Source organism: Macaca thibetana, chromosome 16 (genome assembly GCF_024542745.1).
Source record: "Macaca thibetana thibetana isolate TM-01 chromosome 16, ASM2454274v1, whole genome shotgun sequence".
NCBI classification, from domain to species: domain Eukaryota; kingdom Metazoa; phylum Chordata; class Mammalia; order Primates; family Cercopithecidae; genus Macaca; species Macaca thibetana.
The window spans coordinates 18,617,918-18,642,901 of NC_065593.1; the positions used below are offsets into that span (position 1 = coordinate 18,617,918).

Here is a 24,984-nt window from a genome sequence, read left to right on the forward strand (position 1 = left end):
AAGGCTGACAGGAATGTGACTGGGAGAGGAATAGATACAAGTGAGGTCAGTTTCGAGGTCATGCTTACATTGTCACTCGAGCAGGAGGTAAGGGGGTGGAATCACAGGCACTCAGCTGGAATTCACCGAGCTGCCAGTCAGTCACCAGGCTCGCTGGAGTGTCGTGCAGGCGAATGTCACCTGTCATTGGGCATAGAAGAAATGCAGTGAAGGCCAGGTGGGGAGGGGTGCTGGGCTGTGGGGCCAGGCCCTGTGCATGCTGATCCCGTGAGGTCATTAATACCCCCCCGGCTGGGCACCTGCCCATGTCGCTTCATTCAAGGTGGGAAGGAGGTTGGGTAGCACTCACAGAGGTGAGACACTGGGGGCAGGGAGGAGGGCCTCAAGTTTGCCACCCTTGGGTAGGATTTAGAGAGCCGAGACTCAGGCGGACTCGAGGGGCAAAGCCTGTCTCTGTTTATTTAATTTATTGAGACAGTCTCACTCTGTCGCCCAGGCTGGAGTGCAGTGGCACAATCTCAGCTCACTGCAATCTCCACCCCCAGGGTTCAAATGATTCTCCTACCTCAGCCTCCCGAGTAGCTGGGACTACAGGTATGCACCACCACACCCGGCTAATTTTTGTATTAGCAGAGAAGGGTTTCTCCATCTTGGCCAGGCTGGTCTTGAACTCCTGACCTCGTGATCCACCCGCTTCAGCCTCCCAAAGTGTTGGGATTACAGGCGTGAGCCACCGCGCCTGGCAAAGCCTGTCTCTAGAGGGGAAGTTGAGCACTCAGGGCAGCTGCTGGCCGCGGCTCGCCATCTGTCTCCAAGAACAGGCCCTCGGCCCCACCAGGAACAAACGCCTTTTGGGATGCTTGGAGAGATCTGTACGTCTCGGAAATTCTGAAAAGAAAAAAATTCCAACCCTGAGTCTGTTAGTTTTCCTGAGCCAACTGGAGAAAAGGTGCTTCTGACCTGGAGGTTTTAGGTGACAGCCGGGGACAGCCACCAGCAAGTGGCCTGCTCCAGAAACCTCCCGTACTTCCAGCAGCCCCAGCCCCAGCAGCTTTCGCCATCTCACCGGCGTGTCCTACACATGCTTTCCCCTCTCCTGAGTTTTGGGAACATGGACCACACGTTCACGCACCTCTCAAAATGGGGCCTCCTGTGAAGGTGCGAACGGATCAGGTGTGGTTACCATTGTACCTCCCGTCACCTGAGAGGCCCGTGTTTCCTGGCTGATCCTTTACGCGTATTAGTGCCCTCAGACATCTTTTCACGACCCAAATCACAAGGGGCTGTTTCCATAAAGCAAGTGGAGGCTCTAGGTGTGAAATCCATTCTTTTGCCTTCCCTTCTTTTAGGTGACAGGTTTCAATTTTTTAAAAAGTGGGGTCCTGGGCCGGGCGCGGTGGCTCATGCCTGTATTCCCAGCACTTTGGGAAGCCGAGGCTGGCAGCTCATTTGAGGCCAGGAGTTCCAAACCAGCCTGGCCAACATGCCAAAACCCCATCTCCACTAAAATTACAAAAATTAGCCGGGCGTGGTGGTGGGCACCTGTAATCCCAGCTACTCGGGAGGCTGAGGCAGGAGAATCGCCTGAAGCCTAGGAGGCAGAGGTTGCAGTGAGCCAAGATCACACCACTGCACTCCAACTCCAGCCTGGGCAACAAGAGTGAGACTGACACACACACACACACACACACGAGTGAGACTGACACACACACACACACACACACACACACACACACACACGAGTGAGACTGACACACACACACACACACACACACACACATTTAATTGGGGAAATTTCTACATATCCTACAGCTGGAAAGTAAGGTATCCTGATGTGGCCCAAATTTTCCTCTCCCCTACCTCTAAGGTCTAAACTACCAAATCAATCAGGCTCCCCCTCCAACGCCTCACCCCGCCCAGAGTGCAGGCGCAGCCATCCTTGAATGGCAGGTGAAATGCCCTCATTTGTGAGTAAGCCATTATTTTATTTTTGAGACAGAGTCTCAAGGTCAGGTGATGAAGTGGGAACGAAGATGATAGGAAATTGTCACAAAGGAATAAACCCCACATGTTCAAAGTGAGGATGGGCCGGGCACGGTGGCTCACACATGTAATCCCAGCACTTTGGGAGGCCCAGGCGGGCAGATCACGAGGTCAGGAGTTCAAGACCAGCCCGGCCAACATAGTGAAACCCTGTCTCTACTAAAAATACAAAAATTAGCTAGGCACAGTGGCGCGTGCTGGTAATCCCAGCGACTTGGGAGGCTGAGGCAGGAGCATTGTTTGAACCCCAGAGGCAGAGGTTGCCGTGAGCCTAGATCACCCCACTGCACTCCAGCCTGGGCGACAGAGTGACACCCCATCTCAAAAAGTAAACAAAGGATGAAAGGAAAGATCAGGATCCAAACCTGAGCTGTGGGGCCAAGGGACCAGTGATGTGCCCAAGTTTCCTTGGTGAGAAGCTGAATCATTTAGCTCAGTGGTTCTCAAACCTGAGCCTGCCTCAGACTCATTGGAAAGGCTTGTTAAAGTAGATTATAAATAAAGCAAGCAGGCTGCACCTTTTCGATTCAGGGGGTCTGAGGTGGGGCCTACGACCTGCGTCTCTAACGAGCTCCCAGCTGCTGCTAATGCTGCTGAACCAAGGAACACACTTTGAGGATCCCTGTCCTAGAGCTTCTGGTGTGTCAGCAGTTAAGAACTGTCTGCACACAAGTCAGGTTTCGCCAGGCTAGGCAGGGACAGACGGAGCTTCCACAGCCAGCTACCCTCCCCCTGCATCAAAGGCCATACAGAGTCATGACTCCTGAAGGAGGTTTGAGGCTGTTACATGCCAGCGAGTTACTTGCCAGGTTTTGAACAGCTAATGGCATTTCTGGATAGTGATACTAATGCTGCCCCGGAGCCCTGTCATCTGGATCTCAGCCTGGAAGAGTCTTGCAAGGAGATGGAAAAGCTGCAAAAGTGCAGTGAACTAACTTCAGGCCCATTTCTTTTTTCTTGCTTTGAGCTGGAATCTTGCTCTATTGCCCAGGCTGGAGTGTAGTGGTGCATTCCCAGCTCACTGCAACCTCCACCTCCCAGATTCAAGCGATTCTCCTGCCTCAGTCTCCCAAGTAGCTGGGACTACAGGTGCGCGCCACCACGCCTGGCTGATTTTTTGTATTTTTAGTAGAGACGGGGTTTCATTGTATTGCCCAGGCTGGTGTCAAACTCCTGAGCTCAGGCAGTCTGCCTGCCTCGGCCTCCCAAAGTGCTGGGATTACAGGCGTGCCACTGCGCCCAGCCCATTTCTTTTTCGCTCTGGGCCAAGCTCCTATTCTGGGGGAGGCTGCTACTCCCAACAGGAGGCAGGAAAACAGCTGGGCTGTAAGAAAGGAACCAGCACATCACCAAACTGTCCTTGGTAGGTACCCCGAATACAAGATACAGCCCCGTGTAAAGTACAGAGCTGGGGTTTCTGGGACAAAGATGAACATTCTTATTTTGGTGTGTTGCAACCAAAATTGAAAACAGTATTAAGGATTTACCTTCATGAATCCAAGACCACTGAGCAAGATAAGAGGTTCACTCACAGAACAAAGAGGGTAGGGCCCCATCTCTTTTTTTCCCCTCATTTTTGTGGAGAACGGGGTCTCGCTATATTGCCCAGAGGTACTGAACTCCTGGGCTCAAGCTATCCTCCCGTCTCTGCCTCCCTAAAGGCTGGGATTACAGGCGTGAGCCACCGCGCCCGGCAGGGTCCCTTATCTCTAGACTCTGACCCCAAGAGTCTAGTCTTGGGCCTGTAACCGGTCATCCTGGGTTTGACTCTGGCCACAGCAATAGCCATCGTCAGAATGGGCTGGTGGGAGGGTGGGGGAGAGCTGGCCTGTACCGCAGACGCCCGCCATGGTAAGGGCCCACGCTACGGCACTCCCTCCTCCACCTGGGGGAAAGGGGACAGCAAAGCCAGTCCGGGTGCTGCCCTCAAGCAGCTCATCAGGCCCTACCGCCCTCACACCAATTCGTGTCACTCTTTGTGACTGGTGCTACATACAGCCCCACTTTCCATCAGGATTTCACCTGTGCAAAGGAAGACCCCCCCAAAAAAAAAATCACATCTAGTTTTATAGGCATTTAATAGTTTACCAATTGGTACAATAAGATTTTTTAATATGCAGAAAACATGAATAAATTTTGTTTTACACAGTCTGAGAGCAACAAATCTTACTGTAAAACACGAGAGCAATATTATATACATTCCTTTACTGATTTTTTTAAATTGTGTCAATATCTTCAGTGAACTCTTACAATCTGGGGAACTGTTTTCTCAATCACCACCTCTGCAATGTTCATATGAAATCAAGGCTTGCCTTCGTGTCAGTGTCAGGATCAACTTTGACTCCAAGAGTCTGTGTTTGTCTCTACCATCTTCAGAGTGAGCTTTAGGGATGCCTGAAGGATAGGCAGTACAAGCAAGCAGCTACTTCCATGATACGGTGGGAAGATAAAAAGGCCCATTCAGTCCAGCCGTGACCTGTAAATCCAGCTTGCCCTCCCCCCACCCCACTGGAAAAAAATCCAAAACCTTTTTCCACCAGTTTTTTACACGTCGCTTCTCTACCAGGAGATTCTTCTTTGTGTCAGCTAGATTAATGAACACACTGGACTTATATACAGCTGGACAAGAAAGAGTAACCAGTTTAAGTGCCTTTTCCTTCAACAATTTTAACTTCAGTTGCTTAAGGACGATCAAGCCACCAATGTCAACAAAATATCCTTTACTTTTAAATAGTTGTTCTTTAAATAAATTTAAAGAAAATCTATTTAACGAGTGATATTACTGGGAAGTTCACACAGAAACAGAAAGAGGCGAACGGGAGAGCAGGGCACTGGCAGTGGGGAGACGGGGCTTGGTAAATCTAAAGCCAAAGCTTTCCAAAGACTACAGCGAGTGCTCCCCAGCCTGGGACGACTTGCTAACACTAGTGATTCTGAGAGGAGTGCTCTGGGCACACCACTGGTCACACCACACACAGACGAACCAGGACGGTCTTAGTCTCCTAAAGCGCAAGCTGCTGTGACAACAGGCAACTAGGCTCCACGCGCTGTCTGAACAGTTTCTATGGCTTGCACTCTCCAGAGCACAGCTAGGATTTCTTGGGCACGTTAGAGATACTTGGGTGGCACTGGAATGTCTGTTTTCACACACACACACACAGTCAATAATCATCTGAGGATGCAATTCTACCAGCTTTTTATTTCTTAAATAAGTGGCCAATTTGATTGAGAAAGTGACAAAGCAGCAGTGAACCTCTAAACCAATTAATAAAAGTCCTCTACTTACAATCCAAACCAGTAACCTCATCATTGTCCTTATCCCAGGCAAGGCACAGGGTTAGACAGCAGACAGAGAAAACAGAGAACACAGTCAGAAAGGGCATCAACAGGACAGTGTCAGACAGCAGTGCAGGAAACCTTTGCAAATCTGATTCCAGGTTGTAGACGGACTGCTCTCCCCAACCCCTTCGTTATTAAACAGGGCTCGTTACATGTGGACCCAGTTGTGGGCCATCCCTGAGATTCAATGTTCGCTGCTTCTCACATGGAGGATGTCTGGTAACTCAACTCAGCAGCAGGCTGTGGCAATCTCCCAAGTAAGGATAACTTTGTTTAGAGTAATCGTTTCCTCCTCCTTCTCAACGCAAGTCGCTGTGTGCCGCAGGGGAAGACACGCTTGCTTCCTCCTGCATCGGTACCATTCTCCTTTATTGTTCAATTATCTATGAGTGATTTCTAGATGTTGTGGCTTACCCTTAAACAATTCATGCTAAAAATGAATTAAAATACAAGACATTTATACATGTACAAACAAATGTTAAGATGCACCATTTCTATGTATTTATATTTCTCAAAATAGGACAGAAAATAGCAGCAAACAAGAACAAAGATATTTCCCATAGTTTTTGTAGAAAAATCCAGTCAGAAGAGCTAAGGGAAAAAGACTTTTCAATGTAAGCAGGGTTGTGAGGCAATATTGTCCTGAAAATTCACCTACTTGTATGTATTTAAGGAATTAGCTTAATTAAGATGTAATTTTTGTCCTCAAAAATAGCCATTAGTTCTCAAAACTTTCCCTTCCAGAGACATCTCTCAGGAATCTAAAAACAAACAAGCAAACAAACAAACAAAAAGACACAAGCTAGACATAAAGTTGCTTCTAGTTAATAGACGGCCTAGTCTCTGTGTGTATCTACAGGACGTTAACTCTCACCCTTCGTCTTTTGCAGGAACCAAATTTCCATTAAATACTAAAGGGGACATTTAAAAAATCACGTAGTACACAAATGAATAAAATGCAATTCAGAATTTTCTCTCTGTTAAACTGTCACTGTTATCTCATTGTTCTGTTAACTTTTCAAATAACTTTCTTGGGAAAAAAAAAAAAACCCGTTGGTTAGCTAAGCAATGGAATTCTTTATTAATAACTGACAATGGAATAGTGCTCCAAAAGTCATGGGTAAAAATTCTCTTAAACCTACTTGTAACTTTGGGTCAAAATATACAATATATCTGGGCTGTGTAAAATGTCAAGCGGCTAAATTAGAGGGGGAAATAACGGAAGTGATTTTCCTTCGGCTGGAAAAAAATCCCCAGAGTCAGACCTAGTTTTCAGAAGCATTAAGATCAAAAAGGGTTTGTTCTAAAGCATGGCATTCCACAGCAAGATTTATTCTAGTTGTCCGTTTTAGCACTTTTTCAAAAACCCAGGACTAAGGACGTGGAGGTTGATGTGTATGATACACACATATAGACTTATCCACTTACAGATAGGCCCATATACTTACAAACATTTACATATAAACAAAAGGTGAAAACAGTACATTTTTATGCACGCTCCATTAAACCCTGTCATTTTATAAAACCTGTAAGTGAAACACAGTTTAAATCAATTATCAGATTCATGTTGAAAAACCAACTGCTGTATTCCTCCCTCTCCTTTCAAATGGGCACACAGAACCTTCTCAGTACTTCTGTCATTATGTAATGCACATTGCACATCCCTAAAAAACACCAAAAACAAATAGTGATTTGTACCATGACACACTCAATGGGAAGATTACATTCTACTTGGAAGTCACATCACTACAGTCTAATAGTATGGAGAATACAACTAGAAGTATGTCTAGTGTGTAAAATAGAAGCTTAGAGTATGATAGGATTTTTTGACCTGTTTACAAAGCATTAAGACCGAAATGAAATAAATGAGTTGCAATTAGCTGCTGAGATTTTTCTTGAGATTTACAGTCATTTTCTTACATAAATATACCACTAGCCTTTGCTTGATAGGCTGCCAAAACAAATATATCCTACTGATTTGGCAAATGTGTCATGAGAAAAATCCAATGTGTAATCCCCATTCATTACATAGATGGTTCAGAAGATTCTGAATTGTTGCCTTATTATCTAAAATCCTTAAAGATTTATTAAGCACACTTAAGTGATGTTACATAGATACACATTTCAGAAAAAGCCCTAATAACCACCACTTTTCCCCAAATGAGGCCATCAAGTCAGGCACCAACAGATAGCAGAAAGAAAAACAGGAATTAATAATCCAACATAAAATGACACTGTCAACTATTCAGTTTAGTGCCCTAGTTCAAATGATTCAACTTCTGCCTTCTTAGGCCTGGTGTGACCAATGCCAGCCCAGGTTTTTAAACCCCTATGGTACTTCTAGACAACGTATGTAAATTTACAGTATACAATTTGGATTCACCATGCATGAATACTTTGTGTGTAACATTTAATAAGCTCAATCTACATCCAGAATAATTTACATGAAAGGACAATATTTATTTAAACAGAGCTCAATGGGGGTAACCATGGTATCATCAGAGTGCATCCAGAGGAAAAGAGGGAGGAGGGGCCGAAGGAGACGCAATCAACGGCACTCCCACACTTTTACTGTTTGATCTACGCTGCCAGTGACAACATAGGGTGCCGTCTTGTGGAAATCTGAAAGAAAAAGAAACGGTTTATTTAAAAACCACAGTAAGCCTGGGCAACAAACAAAGTGAGACCTCCCTCTCTACAAAATACAAAATTAAAAAAAAAAAATTAGCCGGGCATGGTAGTGTGTGCCTGTAGTCCCAGCTACTCGGGAGACTGAGGCAGAACTGTCTGAGCTGGGAAGTCGAGGCTGCAGCGAGCCATGACTGCACCACTGCACTCCAGCCTGGGTTACAGAGCAAGACCCTGCCTGGTCCCCAACCCTCCATCACTCTGAGCCAGATACAATTTTTAATGAGCCACAAAATAAGAAAGCCCAAATACCAGGAGTTTTCAGGTTTCTCCAATATACACATACTCCAAGAAGGTATCTAGTTTGCCAATTTAGTTAGGGAAGTTGAGACTCAATGATCAAAACCTGTATTAACATCTCTACAAACACGCCTGTTCCTGTTTGGCCCATCCCAAATGGTGCTCGAATCTTTTTTTTTTTTTTTCTTTTTTTCGAGGCAGGGTCTCACTGTGTTGCCCAGGCTGGACTGCAATGGCTATTCAAAGGTATGATCCCACTACTGATCAGCAGGGGAGTTTTGACCTGCTCTGTTCATGCCCTGGGCCAGATCACCCCTCCTTAGGCAACCTGGGAGTCTCCTGTTCCCAGGAGGTCACCATATTGATGCTGCACTTAGTGCAGACATCCGATCAGCACAGCACACTGTAACCCAGAACTCCTGGGCTCAAGCAATCCTCCAGCCTCAGCCTCCTGAGTAGCTGGGACTAAAGGCATAGCAGGGCTCAAATCTAACAATAAAGAGTCTCACCGTATCTATTTACTGAACACTAAGTTCCAGGCATAGCACAAATGCTCCATATTCGTGTCTAATCCTTGAAACAATCCTGTGGGGCAGGCATTAGCTCCACCTTACCGAGGCTTTGGTCCATTATACTTCAGTGTATTTATTAGACTTGACTGTATTCACTATCTTAAATTCCAGATGCAAGTCCAAATGACAGTGAGGATGTTTACTAAAATCAAATACAGTTTTCTGAGTTTCTAGTACCTGACAGTATACACCTGCCAGAGGGAAAGGTTGAGGAAGATTTTGTTTGAGAAACAAACTAATAGGGGAGAAAAATTACCCATCAGAGTGTTAAGTATCCTCTTCATAAACTCTGGTTTCCAAAACCAATGTTGTGCAGTGCAGAAAGTAATGTTTTTATTATAAGGCTAACGATACAAAGAGTTAAGGAAAGGAGAATTTAAAACAAATGGTAGGAATCCACAAAATTTTCATCTGTCTTCTCTATTCTGCTCTGAAAGCACATGGTCATTTCTTACCTGGCAAAGTTCACATGATCATGTAAAACACTGTTACATCTGGCACTCCAAAATCTAATGTCAGAGACGTCACGAGGCGTACATACCCAAGGAGGTAACAAAGTGTTCATGCGCATTGAGGGTCTTCATGCATCGCTTGTTCTTGTAATCCCACACGCGCAGGGTCTTGTCATCAGCACAACTCAAAATAAACTTCCCCCCAGAATGGAACAGAACTCCACGTACCCAGTTATCATGACCCACCTTAAAAACAAAAAAGTTACTTGACTTAGTGAAAGGACAAAATGTTTAAATAGCATCTATTTAATAATACGATAAAACTATACATACCAAAAACATCAAAAGACACCAAAAGACCAAAAGAAAATAAAAGTCTAGGGAATTCTAGATTAAAGGAAACTGAAAACTCGTAAGACATGACCAGCAAATATAATGTATGATCCTTGACTGGGTCCTGGATGAGGGTTAAAGAGAAGTCACGCAGGGCATTATGGAAATAACAAGAACAAATCTGAATACGTAGTCTATCAATGGTAAATTTCTTGAGTGTGATTAATTTTATTGTGGTTATTTATATACTATCCTTGTTCCTAGGTGGTTCATGCTAAAATACTTGGGGGTAAAGTGTACGATGTCTCCAAGGAACTCTCAAATGATTTCAGCAAAATATACACACATACATGAAGGAAACATGTTAACTAGGTGAAGGATATACAGGCATTCACTATATATCCATCCATCCATCCAATCATCCATCCAATCATCCATCCATCCATCCTCCAATCATCCATGTATCCATGCATGTAATCATCCATCCATCTAATCATCCATCCATGTATCCATCCATCCATGTATCCATCCATCCATCCATTCATCCATCCATCCATCCAACCATCCATCCATTCATCATCATCCATCCATCCATCCATCCATCCATCCATCCATCCATCCATCCAATCACTCATCCATCCCTCCATGCATGCATGCGTCCATCCATCCATCTAATCATCCATCCATCCATGTATCCATCCATCCATGCATCCATGCATCCATCCATCTATCCAATCATTCATCCATCCATCCATCCATCCATCTAATCATCCATCCATCCATGCATGCATGCGTCCATCCATCCATCCATCTAATCATCCATCCATCCATGTATCCATCCATCCATGCATCCATCCATCCATGCATCCAATCATCCATCCAATCATCCATCCATCCATCCATCCGTATTTCCCCTGTCGCAGCAGTTCCGTTCTTGCAATTTATCTTTAAGCACATGCCCAGAGATTCAGTTAACAAAGATGTTTGCAAAGCACTGTCTGTAGATCAATGTACAAGAAGAGCATCTAACAACACGAGCAAGGATCACATACTTTCTAAATTAAAGGTTTGCTACAAAGCTACATTAAGGAGTATGATACCATTTTTATAAAAAACAGCACATTCATCTACACATTAATTTAAGAAAAAGGCTTAGAACTGCACAGTTGAACATGGTAGCTACTGTCCATGTACGCCTTTTTTTTTTTTTTTTTTTTTTTTTTGAGACGGAGTCTCACTCTGTCGCCCAGGCTGGAGTGCAGTGGCCGGATCTCAGCTCACTGCAAGCTCCGCCTCCCAGGTTCATGCCATTCTCCTGCCTCAGCCTCCCGAGTAGCTGGGATTACAGGCGCCTGCTACCTCGCCCGGCTAGTTTTTTGTATTTTTTAGTAGAGACGGGGTTTCACCGGGTTAGCCAGGATGGTCTCAATCTCCTGACCTCGTGATCCGCCCATCTCGGCCTCCCAAAGTACTGGGATTACAGGTTTGAGCCACCGCGCCCGGCCCATGTATGCCTACTTAAATATATAGTAGTTAAGATTACATACAACCAACAATTCAGTTCTTCAGTCTCACTAGCCACATTTCAAGAGTATAACAGCTGCACGTGGCTAGCAGTTACCATGCTGGATAGTGCGGTTATAGCACAGCATTGCAAAGTTTTGTTTTGTTTTAAAAAGAGACAGCAACTCTCTATGTTGCCCCGGCTGGAGTATAGTGGCATGATCACAGCTCACTAAAGCCTCAAATTCCTGGGTTCAAGTAATCCTCCTGCTTTAGCCTCCCAAGTAGCTAGGACTATAGGCATGCACCATCATGCATAACTAATTTTAAAATTTTTATTTTGGTACAGACAGGGCCTCGTTACGGTGCCCAAGCTGGTCTTCAAACTCCTGGGCTCCTCCTGCCTTTGCCTCCCAAAGTCCTGGGATTATAGGCGTGAGCCACTGTGTCTGGCCAAGAGTATGTTTTTCTTTCTTTTTTAAGAGAGTCTTGCTTTATTGCCCAGGCTGGTGTGCCATGGTGCGATCTCGGCTCACCGCAACCTCCATCTCCCAGGTGCAAACAATTCTCATGCCTCAGCCTCCCGAGTAGCTGGGATTACAGACATGCACCACCATGCCCGGCTTTTTTTCTTCTTTTTTTGAGACAGAATTTTGCTCTTATTGCCCAGGCTGGAGTACAATGGCCTGATCTTGGCTCACCGCAACCTCCGCCTCCTAGGTTAAAGTGATTCGCCTTCCTCAGCCTTCCCGAGTAGCTGGGATTGAAGGCATGCGCCACCAAGCCCGGCTAATTTTGTATTTTTAGGAGAGACGGGGTTCCTCCATGTTGGTCAGGCTGGTCTTGAACTCCTGACCTCAGGTGATCCGCCCATCTCGGCCTCCCAAAGTGCTGGAATTACAGGCATGAGCCATCGCACCCAGCTACGCCCGACTAATTTTTGTAATTTTAGTAGAGACGGGGTTTCACAACGCTGGCCAGGCTGGCCCTGAACTCCTGACCTCAGGTGATCCACCTGCCTCAGCCTCCAAAAGTGCTGGGATTGCAGGCATAAGCCACTGCACCTGGCCAGCTTTATTTTATTTTATTTTATTTTATTTTTTTGAGACGGAGTCTCGCTATGTCTCCCAGGCTGGAGTGCAGTGGCGTGATCTCGGCTCACTGCAAGCTCCGCCTCCCGGGCTCACGCCATTCTCCCGCCTCAGCCTCCCAAGTAGCTGGGACTACAGGCGCCCGCCACCACGCCCGGCTAGTTTTTTGTATTTTTAGTAGAGACGGGGTTTCACCATGTTAGCCAGGATAGTCTCGATCTCCTGACCTCATGATCCACCTGCCTCGGCCTCCCAAAGTGCTGGGATTACAGGCTTGAGCCACCGCGCCCGGCCGCTTTATTTTAATTATATATCATCTTTTCTTAACAGCAACATGGTACAGCTGAACTCAGCTCAGAATACTACTAGAAAGTTTCATTTTCTAATCAATTCTTGAAGATGCTTCTACATGTGTCTGTCATATCCTACAGAGAGACAATCACTTCAAGGTATGGTTAGCACCTAAAAAATCTCTAAACAAATGTGGATGCCAAATTATAAAAACTACTACTAAATGAACATCCATAGATCTCTTTGGAACTCCTTTAGGCACACAGCAGTGTCAACAATCCCTTACTAGTACTGACATATCTTTCTATGGAAATATGCTCCTAAGTAAGCCAAATAAACTAGATTATGTGAGCAAGGATATATAACAGTTAAAAGGATTCAAATAAAGTGAAACAGACAAACAAACATCTTCAACAGTGAACAGGTCTCTAAGAATGCTGCTGCTTCTCCATAAGAGATATTACACAATTTTTTAGCATCTCTCCCTCAGGCCGGGCGCGGTGGCTCAAGCCTGTAATCCCAGCACTTTGGGAGGCCGAGACGGGCGGATCACGAGGTCAGGAGATCGAGACCATCCTGGCTAACACGGTGAAACCCCGTCTCTACTAAAATACAAAAAAAACTAGCCGGGCGAGGTGGCGGGCGCCTGTAGTCCCAGCTACTCGGGAGGCTGAGCCAGGAGAATGGCGTGAACCCGGGAGGCGGAGCTTGCAGTGAGCTGAGATCCGGCCACTGCACTCCAGCCTGGGCGACAGAGCCAGACTCCGTCTCAAAAAAAAAAAAAAAAAAAAAAAAAAGAATGCTGCTGCTTCTCCATAAGAGATATAACACAATTTTTAAGCATCTCTCCCTCAAACACCGACTAGCTCTACAGATTCTTTATAGAACCTGCATTCTAGAGAAATAACTTTCACATCACTGTAACGACAAAAGCTAAAGGAAAACTATATTTATAAAGAAGTTATTTTAAAACCCAGTATAATTCAGATTTAATAAGATATCACAAAGCATTAATCCAAAAAGGTATAAACAGTGAAGATACAAAAGAAACGGTAGGATTATGCAAACTTACAAGGGTCATAAGGCACATGCCAGTACTGACATCCCACATCTTAATAGTCTTGTCTCTGGATCCAGACAGCAAGAATGGCCCAGGTTTACCACTTTTTTTAGTCTACAGAAAACATAATAAAAATTAAGTTGCCTACACAAGAAGTTAGGTACAGACTTTAAATGGTTTCTACCTAATAATGATCTATATTTCCAATTTTGTTGCATTTTGGTTGTTTGTTTTGAGACAGAGTCTGGCTCTATTGCCCAGGTTGGAGTACAGTGGCGCGATCTCGGCTTACTGCAACCTCCGCCTCCCAGGTTCAAGCGAGTCTCCTGCCTCAGCCTCCTGAGTAGGTGTGATTACAGGTGTGCACCACCACACCAGGCTAATTTTTGTATTTTTCGCAGAGATGGGGTTTTGCCATGTTGGGCAGGCTGGTCTCGAACTCCTAACCTCAGGTGATCGGACCACCTCGGCCTCCCAAAGTGCTGGAATTACAGGCTTTTGAACCACTGCACCCAGCCCAATTTGTTTTTATCTGTTGAAATACACAGGTCTTTAACACCATACCTAGGCTATACAGGAAGGACCCAGATAATACAAGAACAGAAAATCTCTGTTTAGGCTAGGACTCAGTTTTCATAAAACCAAGAGATAATACATTTACTTTTCAACATTTCTGTAATCACTATTTAATTTAGCTTTTACAAATCCAACCAGAATCAAATTTATTTATTTATTTATTTGATCTGCATTAGGGAATATTCATTTATTTCAAGACAGGGTCTCATTCTGTCACCCAGGCTGGAGTGCAGTGGAACAATCACAGTTCACTGCAGCTCTGAACTCCTGGGATCAAGCAGTCTTCCTGCCTCAGTCTCCTGAGTGGCTGGGACTACAGAAGTGCACCACCACACCTGGCTGAGTTATTAAAAATTTTTTCCTCATTAGTATAGTGGTGAGTTTAAAAAAAAAAAAACAAAAAAAAAAAGCTTTCTGTAGAGTCAGGGGTCTTGCTATGTTGCTCAAACTCCTGGGCTCAAGTGATCCTCCTTCCCTGACTTCCCAAAGTGCTGGGATTACAGGCGTGAGTCATCATACCTCTGGCGGTGTGATGCACCAGAATCAAATTTATGACACACAGCATGTAACCACCACCAAAGGGCAGTAAACAGAATCTGAAAATGCAATGGGCCAACCAAAATAAAGAGAACTCACAAGAGAAGATTCATTTAAGAGGGAACTGCCTCTTTTCTTTATTGAAATGTAGTTTTAAAAATACACGATAGGAATGCCTCTATCAAAATCAGTGTGGGGCTGGGCGCAGTGGTTCACATCTGTGACCCCAGAACTTTAGGAAGTTGAGGCAGGCAGATCACTTGAGGTCAGGAGTTTGAGACTAGCCTGGCCAACATGGCAAAACCTTGTTTCTACTAAAAATATAAAAAATTAGCTGGCAGGGTGGCACATGCATCCGTGGTCCCAGGTACTTAGGAGGCTGAGGCAGGAGAATCGCTTGAACCCGGGAGAAAGAGGTGGCAGTGAGCCGAGATCACGCTACTATACTCCAGCCTGCGCAACAGAGTGAGACTGTCTCAAAAACAAACAAAACTTTTAGACCATTCATTTTCATTCATTTATTAGAAACAGGGATCTTGCTCTGTTGCCCCAGGCTGAACTTTAACTTCTGGACATAAGTGATCCTCTTGCCTCAGCCTCCTGAGTAGCTGGGACTATAGCCATGTGCCGCTGTACCTTGTAGGTAATTTATTTTTAACATGTTAATCAGAAAGACCAAAATCATAAAGAGCACAAAGAATCACAAAGAAATGTGTTAAAGCTCCAGACTCAGCTAGTACTTTTAAATGATCAAGAACATCAGAGGCCACCATATGAAATAGTCTTCATTTAAAGAAACATTTATACCATCACATCTGGGATTAATTTTAAAAAATAAATACTGAACTGCATTTTACCATAAATTTATAAATAAAATTGTTATGTTCATTAATGAAGGCTATTTTTCTGACAGACACTGTGAAGAGTAGAGAATTTCAAGATTCAGAATTCTGGGATGCAGATTTTTAAATGCATTAACAGCCATGAAACTGGGAATCAGCAAAGTTATCTAAGGATTTAAGATATCAGCAATAAAACCGTGAAGACAAGTTTATATATACAGTACCTCAGATCCTGTTGCTTCAGAGATGGAGGAATATGAGCTTTCTGGAGCCCAGGAAATGCATTCTACCACATGCTCATGCTCTCGGAGCTCAGCCTTGCATTCCTTTGTTGCTACGACCCACACACGCACAGTCTGGTCATTGGAACAGCTGGCTATCAGAGTGCCATCTTGATTTGGTCGTACCATACGTACCCATTCTCTGTGTCCTGTGAATGTCTTCACACAGTAGCTGTCAATATAAATAATAACTTACACTGTGAATGACAATCATCGGGACACTTTCCAGAAGTGATATAAAAATAGCTATGTACTGGGATGAAGAGAATGGTACCAAGTCAGAAATGCAAGTCGACAGCATAAATGTACAATCCTGGCTAATTAAAGTGGGAACAACAAGCTAACAGGCGCATCATTAAGGAGCTAACAAAATCAACATCTAGAAGATAAAATATATATAAGAAATAAAATATTTCAAAACTAAACGCATACTTAAAAATATTTCTAGCCATATTGGAAAAAAGCTATGCTCTACTAATCTGAGTAAAACTAGTAAGTTTGTGTGACAAAAATCAAGTGTAATTTTACGCACAACCAAATTCAGTCTAACAGAGGTATACCAGCACAAACATTATTGACATTTTCATTAAAACCCACAGAGAGATTACCTAAAAGAAGACCACAGAGGAAAGAAGCCATTACACAGAAAAGCCTCTCAAGGACATGGAGTCTCTTCTTACCATGTCTCTGGGCTCCTTTTTGGAAGACAGGTACAGACCAAGCTGAGTTTCAAAGTGTATTTAATATGACTGTCATAATGATCATTCTGGGTTAAAGCTGAAATGACTGAAACACCAGAACACAATTTTGTTTTGTTTTTTATAAATATGTCTTTAAGCTGATGCCTTTTTTTTTTTTTTTTTTTTTTGGAGACAGTCTCACTCTTGTTGCCCAGGCTGCAGGGCACTGGTACGATCTTGGCTCACTGCAACCTCCGCCTCCCGGGTTCAAGTAATTCTCCTGCCTCAGCCTCCCAAGTAGCTGGGATTACAGGTGTGCCCCACCAAGCCTGGCTAATTTTTGTATTTTTAGTGGAGACGGGGTTTCACCATTTGGTCAGGCTGGTCTTCAACTCCGGACCAGGTGATCTGCCTGCCTTAGCCTCCTAAAGCACTGGCATTACAGGTGTGAGCCACTGATGCCTTTTCAACCAAGCTTACTTACCCAGTTTGCACTTCCCACATTTTTATGGTTTTATCCCTTGAAGCGGACACTAGATGATCTCCATTGGGCATGATGGCTACTGAGGAGACATTGTGGTCGTGGCCTGAAACACACAGCACGGCGGTGCGTTATGGCACATTAGGAAGCAGCACCCCCAAGAGCAGTGAGACATCAATTCACCATGGGGACTCCCCACGTCAAAGCAAGTTCTAAATACACTGGATTTTATACAAATTTGATAAGAAACCTGGATTTACACGATAAAGTTAAAAAAATCAGTAAAAACAATCCACAAGGAAACAGTCAACTCCATTTAGGATTAAATTTCAACCTGTACAAATGGTTTAAAAACCTAAGGTATCAGGATTATCAACATTTGAAATATATTCATATACTTACCTCAGTGAGTCTGTTTACATATAAACGCTAGGAAAAACAATTTCTTTCTTTTTTTTTTGGTGAGGCAAGGACTTGCTCTGTCACCCAGGCTAAAGTGCAGTGGCGCAATCACAGCTCATGTAGCCTTAAACTCCTGGGCCCACGAGCTCTTCCCGCCTCAGCTGTCAAGTAGCTGGAACTACACAGGTGTGGCACCACCACACCCACAACATTTTAATTTTTTGTAGAGACAAGATCTCCGTATTTTGCCCACACTGGTCTTGAACTCCTGTCCTCAAGCAATCCCTCCTGCCTTGGCCTCTAAAAGTGCTGAGATTATAGGTGTGAGCCACTGTGCCTACCCTGTAGACTGATATTCTAAAATATAAAAAAGATAAAACGAATGGGTAAGAAAAATGGGGAACTGGTTCTCTGTTTAAAATGGTGGGCCAGGCGTAGTGGTTCACGCCTGTAATCCCAGCACTTTTGGGAGGCCAAGGCGGGCGGATCACCCGAGGTCAGGAGTTCAAGACCAGCCTGGCCAATACGGTTAAACCCTGTCTCTACTAAAAATACAAAAATTAGCTGGGCGTGGTGGTGCTCACCTGTACTGCCAGCTACTTGGGAGGCTGAGATGGGAGAATTACTTGAACCTGGGAGGTAGAGGTTGCAGTGGGCCAACATCGCGCCACTGCACTCCAGCTTGGGTGACAAAGCAAGAGGCCATCTCAAAAAAAGAAAAAAAGTGTTCATGTGTGGAATTCCTGTAAACTTCCCCAATGCATTTAATTGGGCGCGGGGGGGGCGAGGAGAACACAATCTTCAAATTATGCCCTTTAGGTAAACACACAGTTTACTCATGTGTTAACATCATGGATAATCTGTATGCACTCCTTGTACAAAATCCCAACATTCAAATGTCATCATGTGTAAAGAAACAACAAAAATCCCTATGTAATGAGCATCTCCTACGTGGCAGGTACTACACCAAGATGATTTATCTTATGACTTCATTTTATCCTCATGACAACTGTATGACTCTGGTATTATTACCTCTGTTTTGCTGATGAAAGAGGTTTAAATTTTCTAATGCCATAAGTAGACAAGTAGGAATCTGAACCCAGGTATCTGTCTCTAAAGCAAATATACTCTCGTTCCACAAACATACTGCCTCAGAAAACAGTTCCCACAACAAGACCCAGGAAACAACTTAACAATGAATGAGGGCACGGGATATGTACCCTTATTCCATTTAAGTGAGCAAGATAAACTGGGCTCCAGTTTTCACTATACCTACTCTCTCTGGTCTTCAGTTTCCCAACTACGAGAAATTAATAAAACACAAACAAAACCATTTTTAACTCAAATACAGATAAACGACCTGGCAGTTTTTCTTACCAAAAAATACTCATACAAATATTTTATATAAAGTACTAAGAGATACTTAAAACCTCGTAATAGAAACGACTCTCAACTACTATGACTTACCCCTGGACTATCTACATCGTACGCTCTTCCACCAATACAGACAATTAAGAGGTGCATAAAGGAACCCCGTACACTATTAGAAACAATATTCTTTCTGAAGTACCATGATAGAAATTACTATTAAAGTACTATCCTCTACCCCTTACCATGCATGGTTCTGATGCATTCAAAGCCCTGAAAATCCCATAGTTTAATGGTCATATCTGCAGAACAGGAAGTCAGAAGCTTGCCGCTGTGATCGAATGAAATGTCCTGTACAGAGTCTGTATGTCCTTTAAGAGTTCGTTCAAAATCTCCAGTCTCATAATCCCACACCTGTCAAGTGAACAGAAAACTGTTTAACACCAACTCCATCACTCCTTTCTTGTTTCATATTTGCACTCAGCAGGCCAGTCTGGCACCTTATTGAGCAATTAACCAAACAAGTAACAAAAGATAACTAACTTAGAAATACTGTATCTCATGTACAAATTGGTCTTTTTTCTACAGGGAAAACGAACGTTGCAATTATTAAAATCTATCTCTAGTACCACATTTGCAAGGTTTCTATCACATAACCAACTGTAATAGTGATAAAGTATAATAAAGTCACAAAACACAGGCCGTTTCCTGTCTCAGAGCAGGAAAGACATGTAAATAAGGAAACTTTAGGGGAAGAAATATGAGAAAAGAAAGAGATGGAAAGGAAAGGGAAAGAAAAGGGGAAGGGGAAGGGAAGGACCTTAAGGGGGCTATAGCAGGTATTTGTATGTAGAGTATTTGAGGAATAATGGATCAATACTCAATCCTACTAGACCAGCAAAACTCAGACATCTGAAGAGCCAAGGAAAGTTTCAGAAGATGTAAACTGTTCACGAATAGCAAATGAACAAAAGCATATGTCATTTTGAGTTAAAAAGTGAAATATGGCCGGGCGTGGTGGCTCATGCCTGTAATCCCAGCACTTTGGGAGGCCGAGGCGGTCGGATCACAAGGTCAAGAGATCGAGAACATCCTGGCTAACACGGTGAAACACCGTCTCCACTTAAAAATACAAAAAATTAGACGGGCATGGTGGCATGCACCTGTAGTCCCAGCTACTCGGGAGGCTGAGGCAGAATGGCCGTGAACCTGGGAGGCAGAGGTTGCAGTGAGCTGAGATCCACTATAGCCTGGGCGACAGAGCAAGACTCCACCTCAAAAAACTATATATATATATTTTTATATATAAAAATATATATAAAATTTTGGCCAAGTGCAGTGGCTCATACCTGTAATCCCAGCACTTTGGGAGGCTGAGGTGGGCGGGTCACCTGAGGTCAGGAGTTGGAGACGATCCTGGCCAACATAGTAAAACCCTGGTCTCCACTAAAAATACAAAACTTAGCTGGGTGTGGTGGTGCGTGACTGTGGTCCCAGCTAATCAGGATGAAAGGCTAAGGTGGGAGAATCACTTGAGCCCGGGCGGCGGAGGATGCAGTGAGCTGAGATTGTATCACAGCACTCCAGCCTGGGCGACAGAGCCAGACTGTTTCAAAAAAAAAAAAAAGAACAGTCACATTTTAAAAAGATAATTTTGGAGTGCAGTGGTGTGATCAGAGATCACTGTAGCCTCATACTCCTGGGCTGAAGAGATCTTCCTGTCTTAGTCTGTCGAGTAGCTGGGACTACACAGGTGTGCACCACCATGCCTGGCTAACTTTTTGATGTTTTGTAGAGATGGGGTCTCAGTATGTTGCCCAGGCTTATCTCAAACTCTTCCATTTTCTTTTTTTTTTTTGAGATGGAGTCTCACTCTGTTGCCTAAGCTGGAGCGCAGTGGCGCAATCTCAGCTCACTGCAACCTCTACCTCCCGGGTTCAAGCAGTTCTCCTGCCTCAGCCTCCTGAGTAGCTGGGACTACAGGCATGCGCCACCACACCTGGCTAATGTTTGTATTTTCAGTACAGATGGGGTTTCACCATGTTGGCCAGGATGGTCTTGATCTCCTGACCTCATGATCCACCCGCCTGGGCCTCCCAAAGTGCTGGGATTTCAGGTGTAAGCCACTGCACCTGGCCCTATGTTCTTTCTTCTTTCTCTTATTTTAATTGACAGGGTCTCCCTCTGTGGCCCGTGGTGAAGTGGAGTGGTGTGATCACAATTCACAGCAACCTCGAATTCTGGGCTTCAGTGTTGTTCCCACCTCAGCCTCCACAGGAAGTAGGACTACAGGTGCACACCACCACACTCAGGTAATTATTTCTTTCTTGTAGAGACGGGGCCTCGCTATGTCGCCCAGGTGGGTCTAGAGCTCCTGGCCTCAAATCAATCCTCCTGTCTTCGCCTTCTGAGTCACTAGGATTAGAGGTGTGAGCCACTGTGCTCATCCCTCCTCCTGCTTCTTATCACAAATATTTTCCTGTGCCACTAAACACTCAGAAAGTATTACTTTTAAAAGAATTCTCGGTTGGGCATGGTGGCTCATGCCTGTAATTCCAGCACTTTGGAAAGCCGAGACGGGTGGATCACCTGAGGTCAGGAGGTCAAGACCATCCTGGCCAACATGGTAAAACCTCGTCTCTACTAAAAATACAAAAAATTAGCTGGGCTTCGTGGTGGGCACCTGTAATCCCAGCTACTCGGGAGGCTGAGGCAGGAGAATTGCTTGAACCCGGGAAGCAGAAAATGCAGTGAGCCGAGATCATACCAATGCATTCCGGCCTGGGCAACAGGAGTAAAACTCCGTCTCAAAAAAAAAAAAAAGAGAAAAAAAAAAAAATTGCGGGCTAAACCACCATTATAGAAAACATTATGGTGAACATTTCTGAATATAAAAAAATTCTGTCCTCATTTTATAATACTTAGGTCAGACAGCAATGGGGAAAAAGAATTAGTGGGTCAAAAAGTATAAACTTTTAAAGCCTTCATATACTCTGTTAAACTGATATCCCATAAGACTGTATCAAATGTAATGAGAATGACTACTTTATCAAACTCATCACTGGGGATTCTTATTTAATAGGTAAAATATCTTGACAATTTCACACACACACACGGTAATTTTTTTTTTTTTTTTTTTTTTTTTTTTTGAGACAGAGTCTCGCTCTGTCACCCAGGCTGGAGTGCACTGGCGTGATCTCGGCTCACTGCAAGTTCCGCCTCCCGAGTAGCTGGGATTACAGGTGCCTGCCATCACACCCGGCTAATTTTTCGTATTTTTTAGTAGAGACAGGGTTTCACCATGTTAGCCAGGATGGTTTGATCTCCTGACCTTGTGATCCACGTGCCTTGGCCTCCCAAAGTGCTGGGATTATAGGCGTGAGCCACCGGACCTGGCGCAATTTTTTTAAGACAGGGTCTCACTCTGTCACCCACACTGGAGTACAGTGGCTCAATCATAGCTCACTGCAGCTTCCAACTCCCAGGCTCATGCGATCCTCCCACCTCAGCCTTCCGAGTAGCTGGGACTACAGGCATAGGCCATCACACCTGGCTAATTTTTTAAGTACAGACGAGGTCTTGCTATGTTGCCCAGGCTGGTCTCTAACTTCTGAGCTTTAACAGTCCTCCCACCTTGGCCTCCCAAAGTCCTAGGATTATAGGCATGAGCTACCACACCCGGCCCGTAATTTCAGTGTTTATTTCTTCTGCTGTTAGTAGTAAGGCCAAACTGTTGTTATTATTTGGTTAGTTGTTACTACCTTTTATTTTTTTGAGACAGTCTTGCTCTGTTGCCCTCGCTGGAGTGCAGTGGAGTGATCTCGGCTCACTGCAACCTCCGCCTCCTGGGTTCAAGCCAATTTCCTGCCTCAGCCTTCCAAGTAGCTGGGACTACAGGTGCACGCTGCCATGCCCAGCTATTTTTTTTTTTGCATTTTAGTAGAGATGGGTTTCACCGTGTTGCCCAGGCTGGTCTTGAACTCCTGAGCTCAGGCAATCTGCCCGCCTCGGCCTCCCAAAGTGCTGTGATTACAGGCGTGAGCCACCACGCCTGGCCTGTTACTACCTTTTTTTGTGAATTGTCTGCTCCTGTACTATGTCCATTTTTCTGAGACGTTAGTGGTTTACACATCTGAATTCTTCATGTTATATATTAAAGTTGGCAATCCAGCTGGGCACGGTGGTTCACACCTGTAATCCCAGCACCTTGGGAGACAAAGGCAGGAGAACTGCTTGAGCTCAGGAGTTTGACACCTGGGCAACATGGCAAGATCCCCTCTCTACAAAAAATAAAAAATCAGCTGGGCATAGTGGCACATGCCTATAGTCCCAGTTACTGAGGAGGCTGTGGTGGGAGGATAGCTTGAGTCTGGGGAGGTCGAGGCTGCAGTGAGCCATGACTGTGCCACTGTACTTCAGCCAAGGCAACAGAATGAGACCTTGTTTCACACACAAAAAAAGTTGGTAATCTTTCTTTTTTTTTTTTTTGAGACGGAGTCTCGCTCTGTCGCCCAGGCTGTACTGCAGTGGCCAGATCTCAGTTCACTGCAAGCTCCGCCTCCCGGGTTTACGCCGTTCTCCTGACTCAGCCTCCTGAGTAGCTGGGACTACAGGCGTCCACCACCTCACCCGGCTAGTTTTTTGTATTTTTTAGTAGAGACAGGGTTTCACCATGTTAGCCAGGATGGTCTCAATCTCCTGACCTTGTGATCCGCCTGTCTCGGTCTCCCAAAGTGCTGGGATTACAGGCTTGAGCCACCGCGCCCAGCCGGCAATCTTTCAATTGCTTATTAGTTGAACATATTTTCGAGTTTTGTTTGCTGTTTATTTACTTATCTTTTAGAGATAGGGTCTCGCTTCGTTGCCCAGGCTTGAGTGCAGTGCCATGACCATAGCTCACTGCAGCCTTGACCTTCCAGGCTCAGGCGATCCTCTCACCTCACCTCTTCTTTCTCCATGTTTAAATTAGTTCTAGCCGGGCACGGTGGCTCACACCCGTAATCCCAGTACTTTGGGAGGCCAAGGCGGGTGGATCACTTGAGGTCAGGAGTTAGAAATTAGCCTGCCTGGCCAACAAGGCGAAATCCCGTGTCTACTAAAAATACAAAAAATTTAGCCAGGTTTAGGGGCGCACGTCTGTAGTCTCAGCTACTCAGAAGGCTGAGGCAAGAGAATTGCCTAAACGCAGGAAGCAGAGGTTGCAGTGAGCCAAGATCGCACCACTGCACTGCAGCCTGGGCAACAGAGCATCTCAAAATAAATTAGCTCTAAATGACAGTCAGAAAAATCAATCTAAAAATTTAAATAATGTAATTAAAAATACTGTCATGAACTGGTCTAAATATACATCCCTCTATAATATTTTTCATAAATTATTGTTCAAAGGTTGATGACAACTGAATGTTTTTAAAAGAAACCAGTTTTATTCATCAAATGCATGTAAGACATTATTTAAGACAATTTTATTGTTATTAATAATTATAATATCAGCAACAGTTTATTGAGCCCTTACCATCTATTTGCCAGGCATTGTTCTGTTACATTCATTACATATGCATTACTTTTACACTGCAGAATATAATACAGTTATTTATTTATTTGCTTATTTAATAGAGACGAGGTCTCACTTTGTTGCCCAGGCTGGCCTCCAACTCTTGGACTCAAGTGATCCTCCCGCCTCAGCTTCCCAAAGTGCTGGGATTACAGGCATCTGAGCCACAGCACCTGACCACACAGATATTTTTAAATAAGAAAATTGAGCCTTAACTGTATCAACCCCTTTGCCCAAGATAGTCATAAAATTACAAAACACTTTCTGTATGTTGTCCTTTGAGTATTTTGGAAAATCATTCTATTGCAGTTGTCATTTAAAAATAACTTAGCTGGCCAGGCACAGTGGCTCACGACTGTAATCCCAGCACTTTGGGAGGCTGAGGCAGGTGGATCATGAGGTCAGTAGTTTGAGACCAGCCTGACCAAGATGGTGAAACCCCATCTCTACTAAAAATACAAAAATTAGCTGGGCGTGGTGGCGGGTGCCTGCAATCCCAGCTACTCGGGAGGCGAAGTCCAAAAGAGGACAGCTTGTTACTGATGCTGATACACTGCTGACACTGAGTGCTCCTCTGGAATCTGGCCAGCAAAAACTGTTTTAAACAGCTTCCATGTCCTAAATCATTTAATCCTCCCCCAGACCCTACAAGGT

The 24,984-nt window shown here is 44.4% G+C and overlaps 1 protein-coding gene across 1 annotated transcript in view; it reads right to left on the bottom strand.

Moving 5' to 3' along the window:
• Window positions 1-4,104: 4,104 nt before the first annotated feature.
• PAFAH1B1 (platelet activating factor acetylhydrolase 1b regulatory subunit 1) overlaps window positions 4,105-24,984 on the bottom strand; it is a 108,145-nt gene continuing 87,265 nt past the window's right edge. The window contains exons 6-11 of the mRNA XM_050765825.1: window positions 19,025-19,193; window positions 17,013-17,115; window positions 15,792-16,020; window positions 13,625-13,726; window positions 9,424-9,580; window positions 4,105-8,004 (exon numbers count right to left, since the gene is read on the bottom strand). Of these exons, the coding sequence (XP_050621782.1) occupies window positions 7,931-8,004; window positions 9,424-9,580; window positions 13,625-13,726; window positions 15,792-16,020; window positions 17,013-17,115; window positions 19,025-19,193 (834 nt within the window). The 3' untranslated portion in view covers window positions 4,105-7,930. The remainder of the gene's footprint in view (window positions 8,005-9,423; window positions 9,581-13,624; window positions 13,727-15,791; window positions 16,021-17,012; window positions 17,116-19,024; window positions 19,194-24,984) is intronic.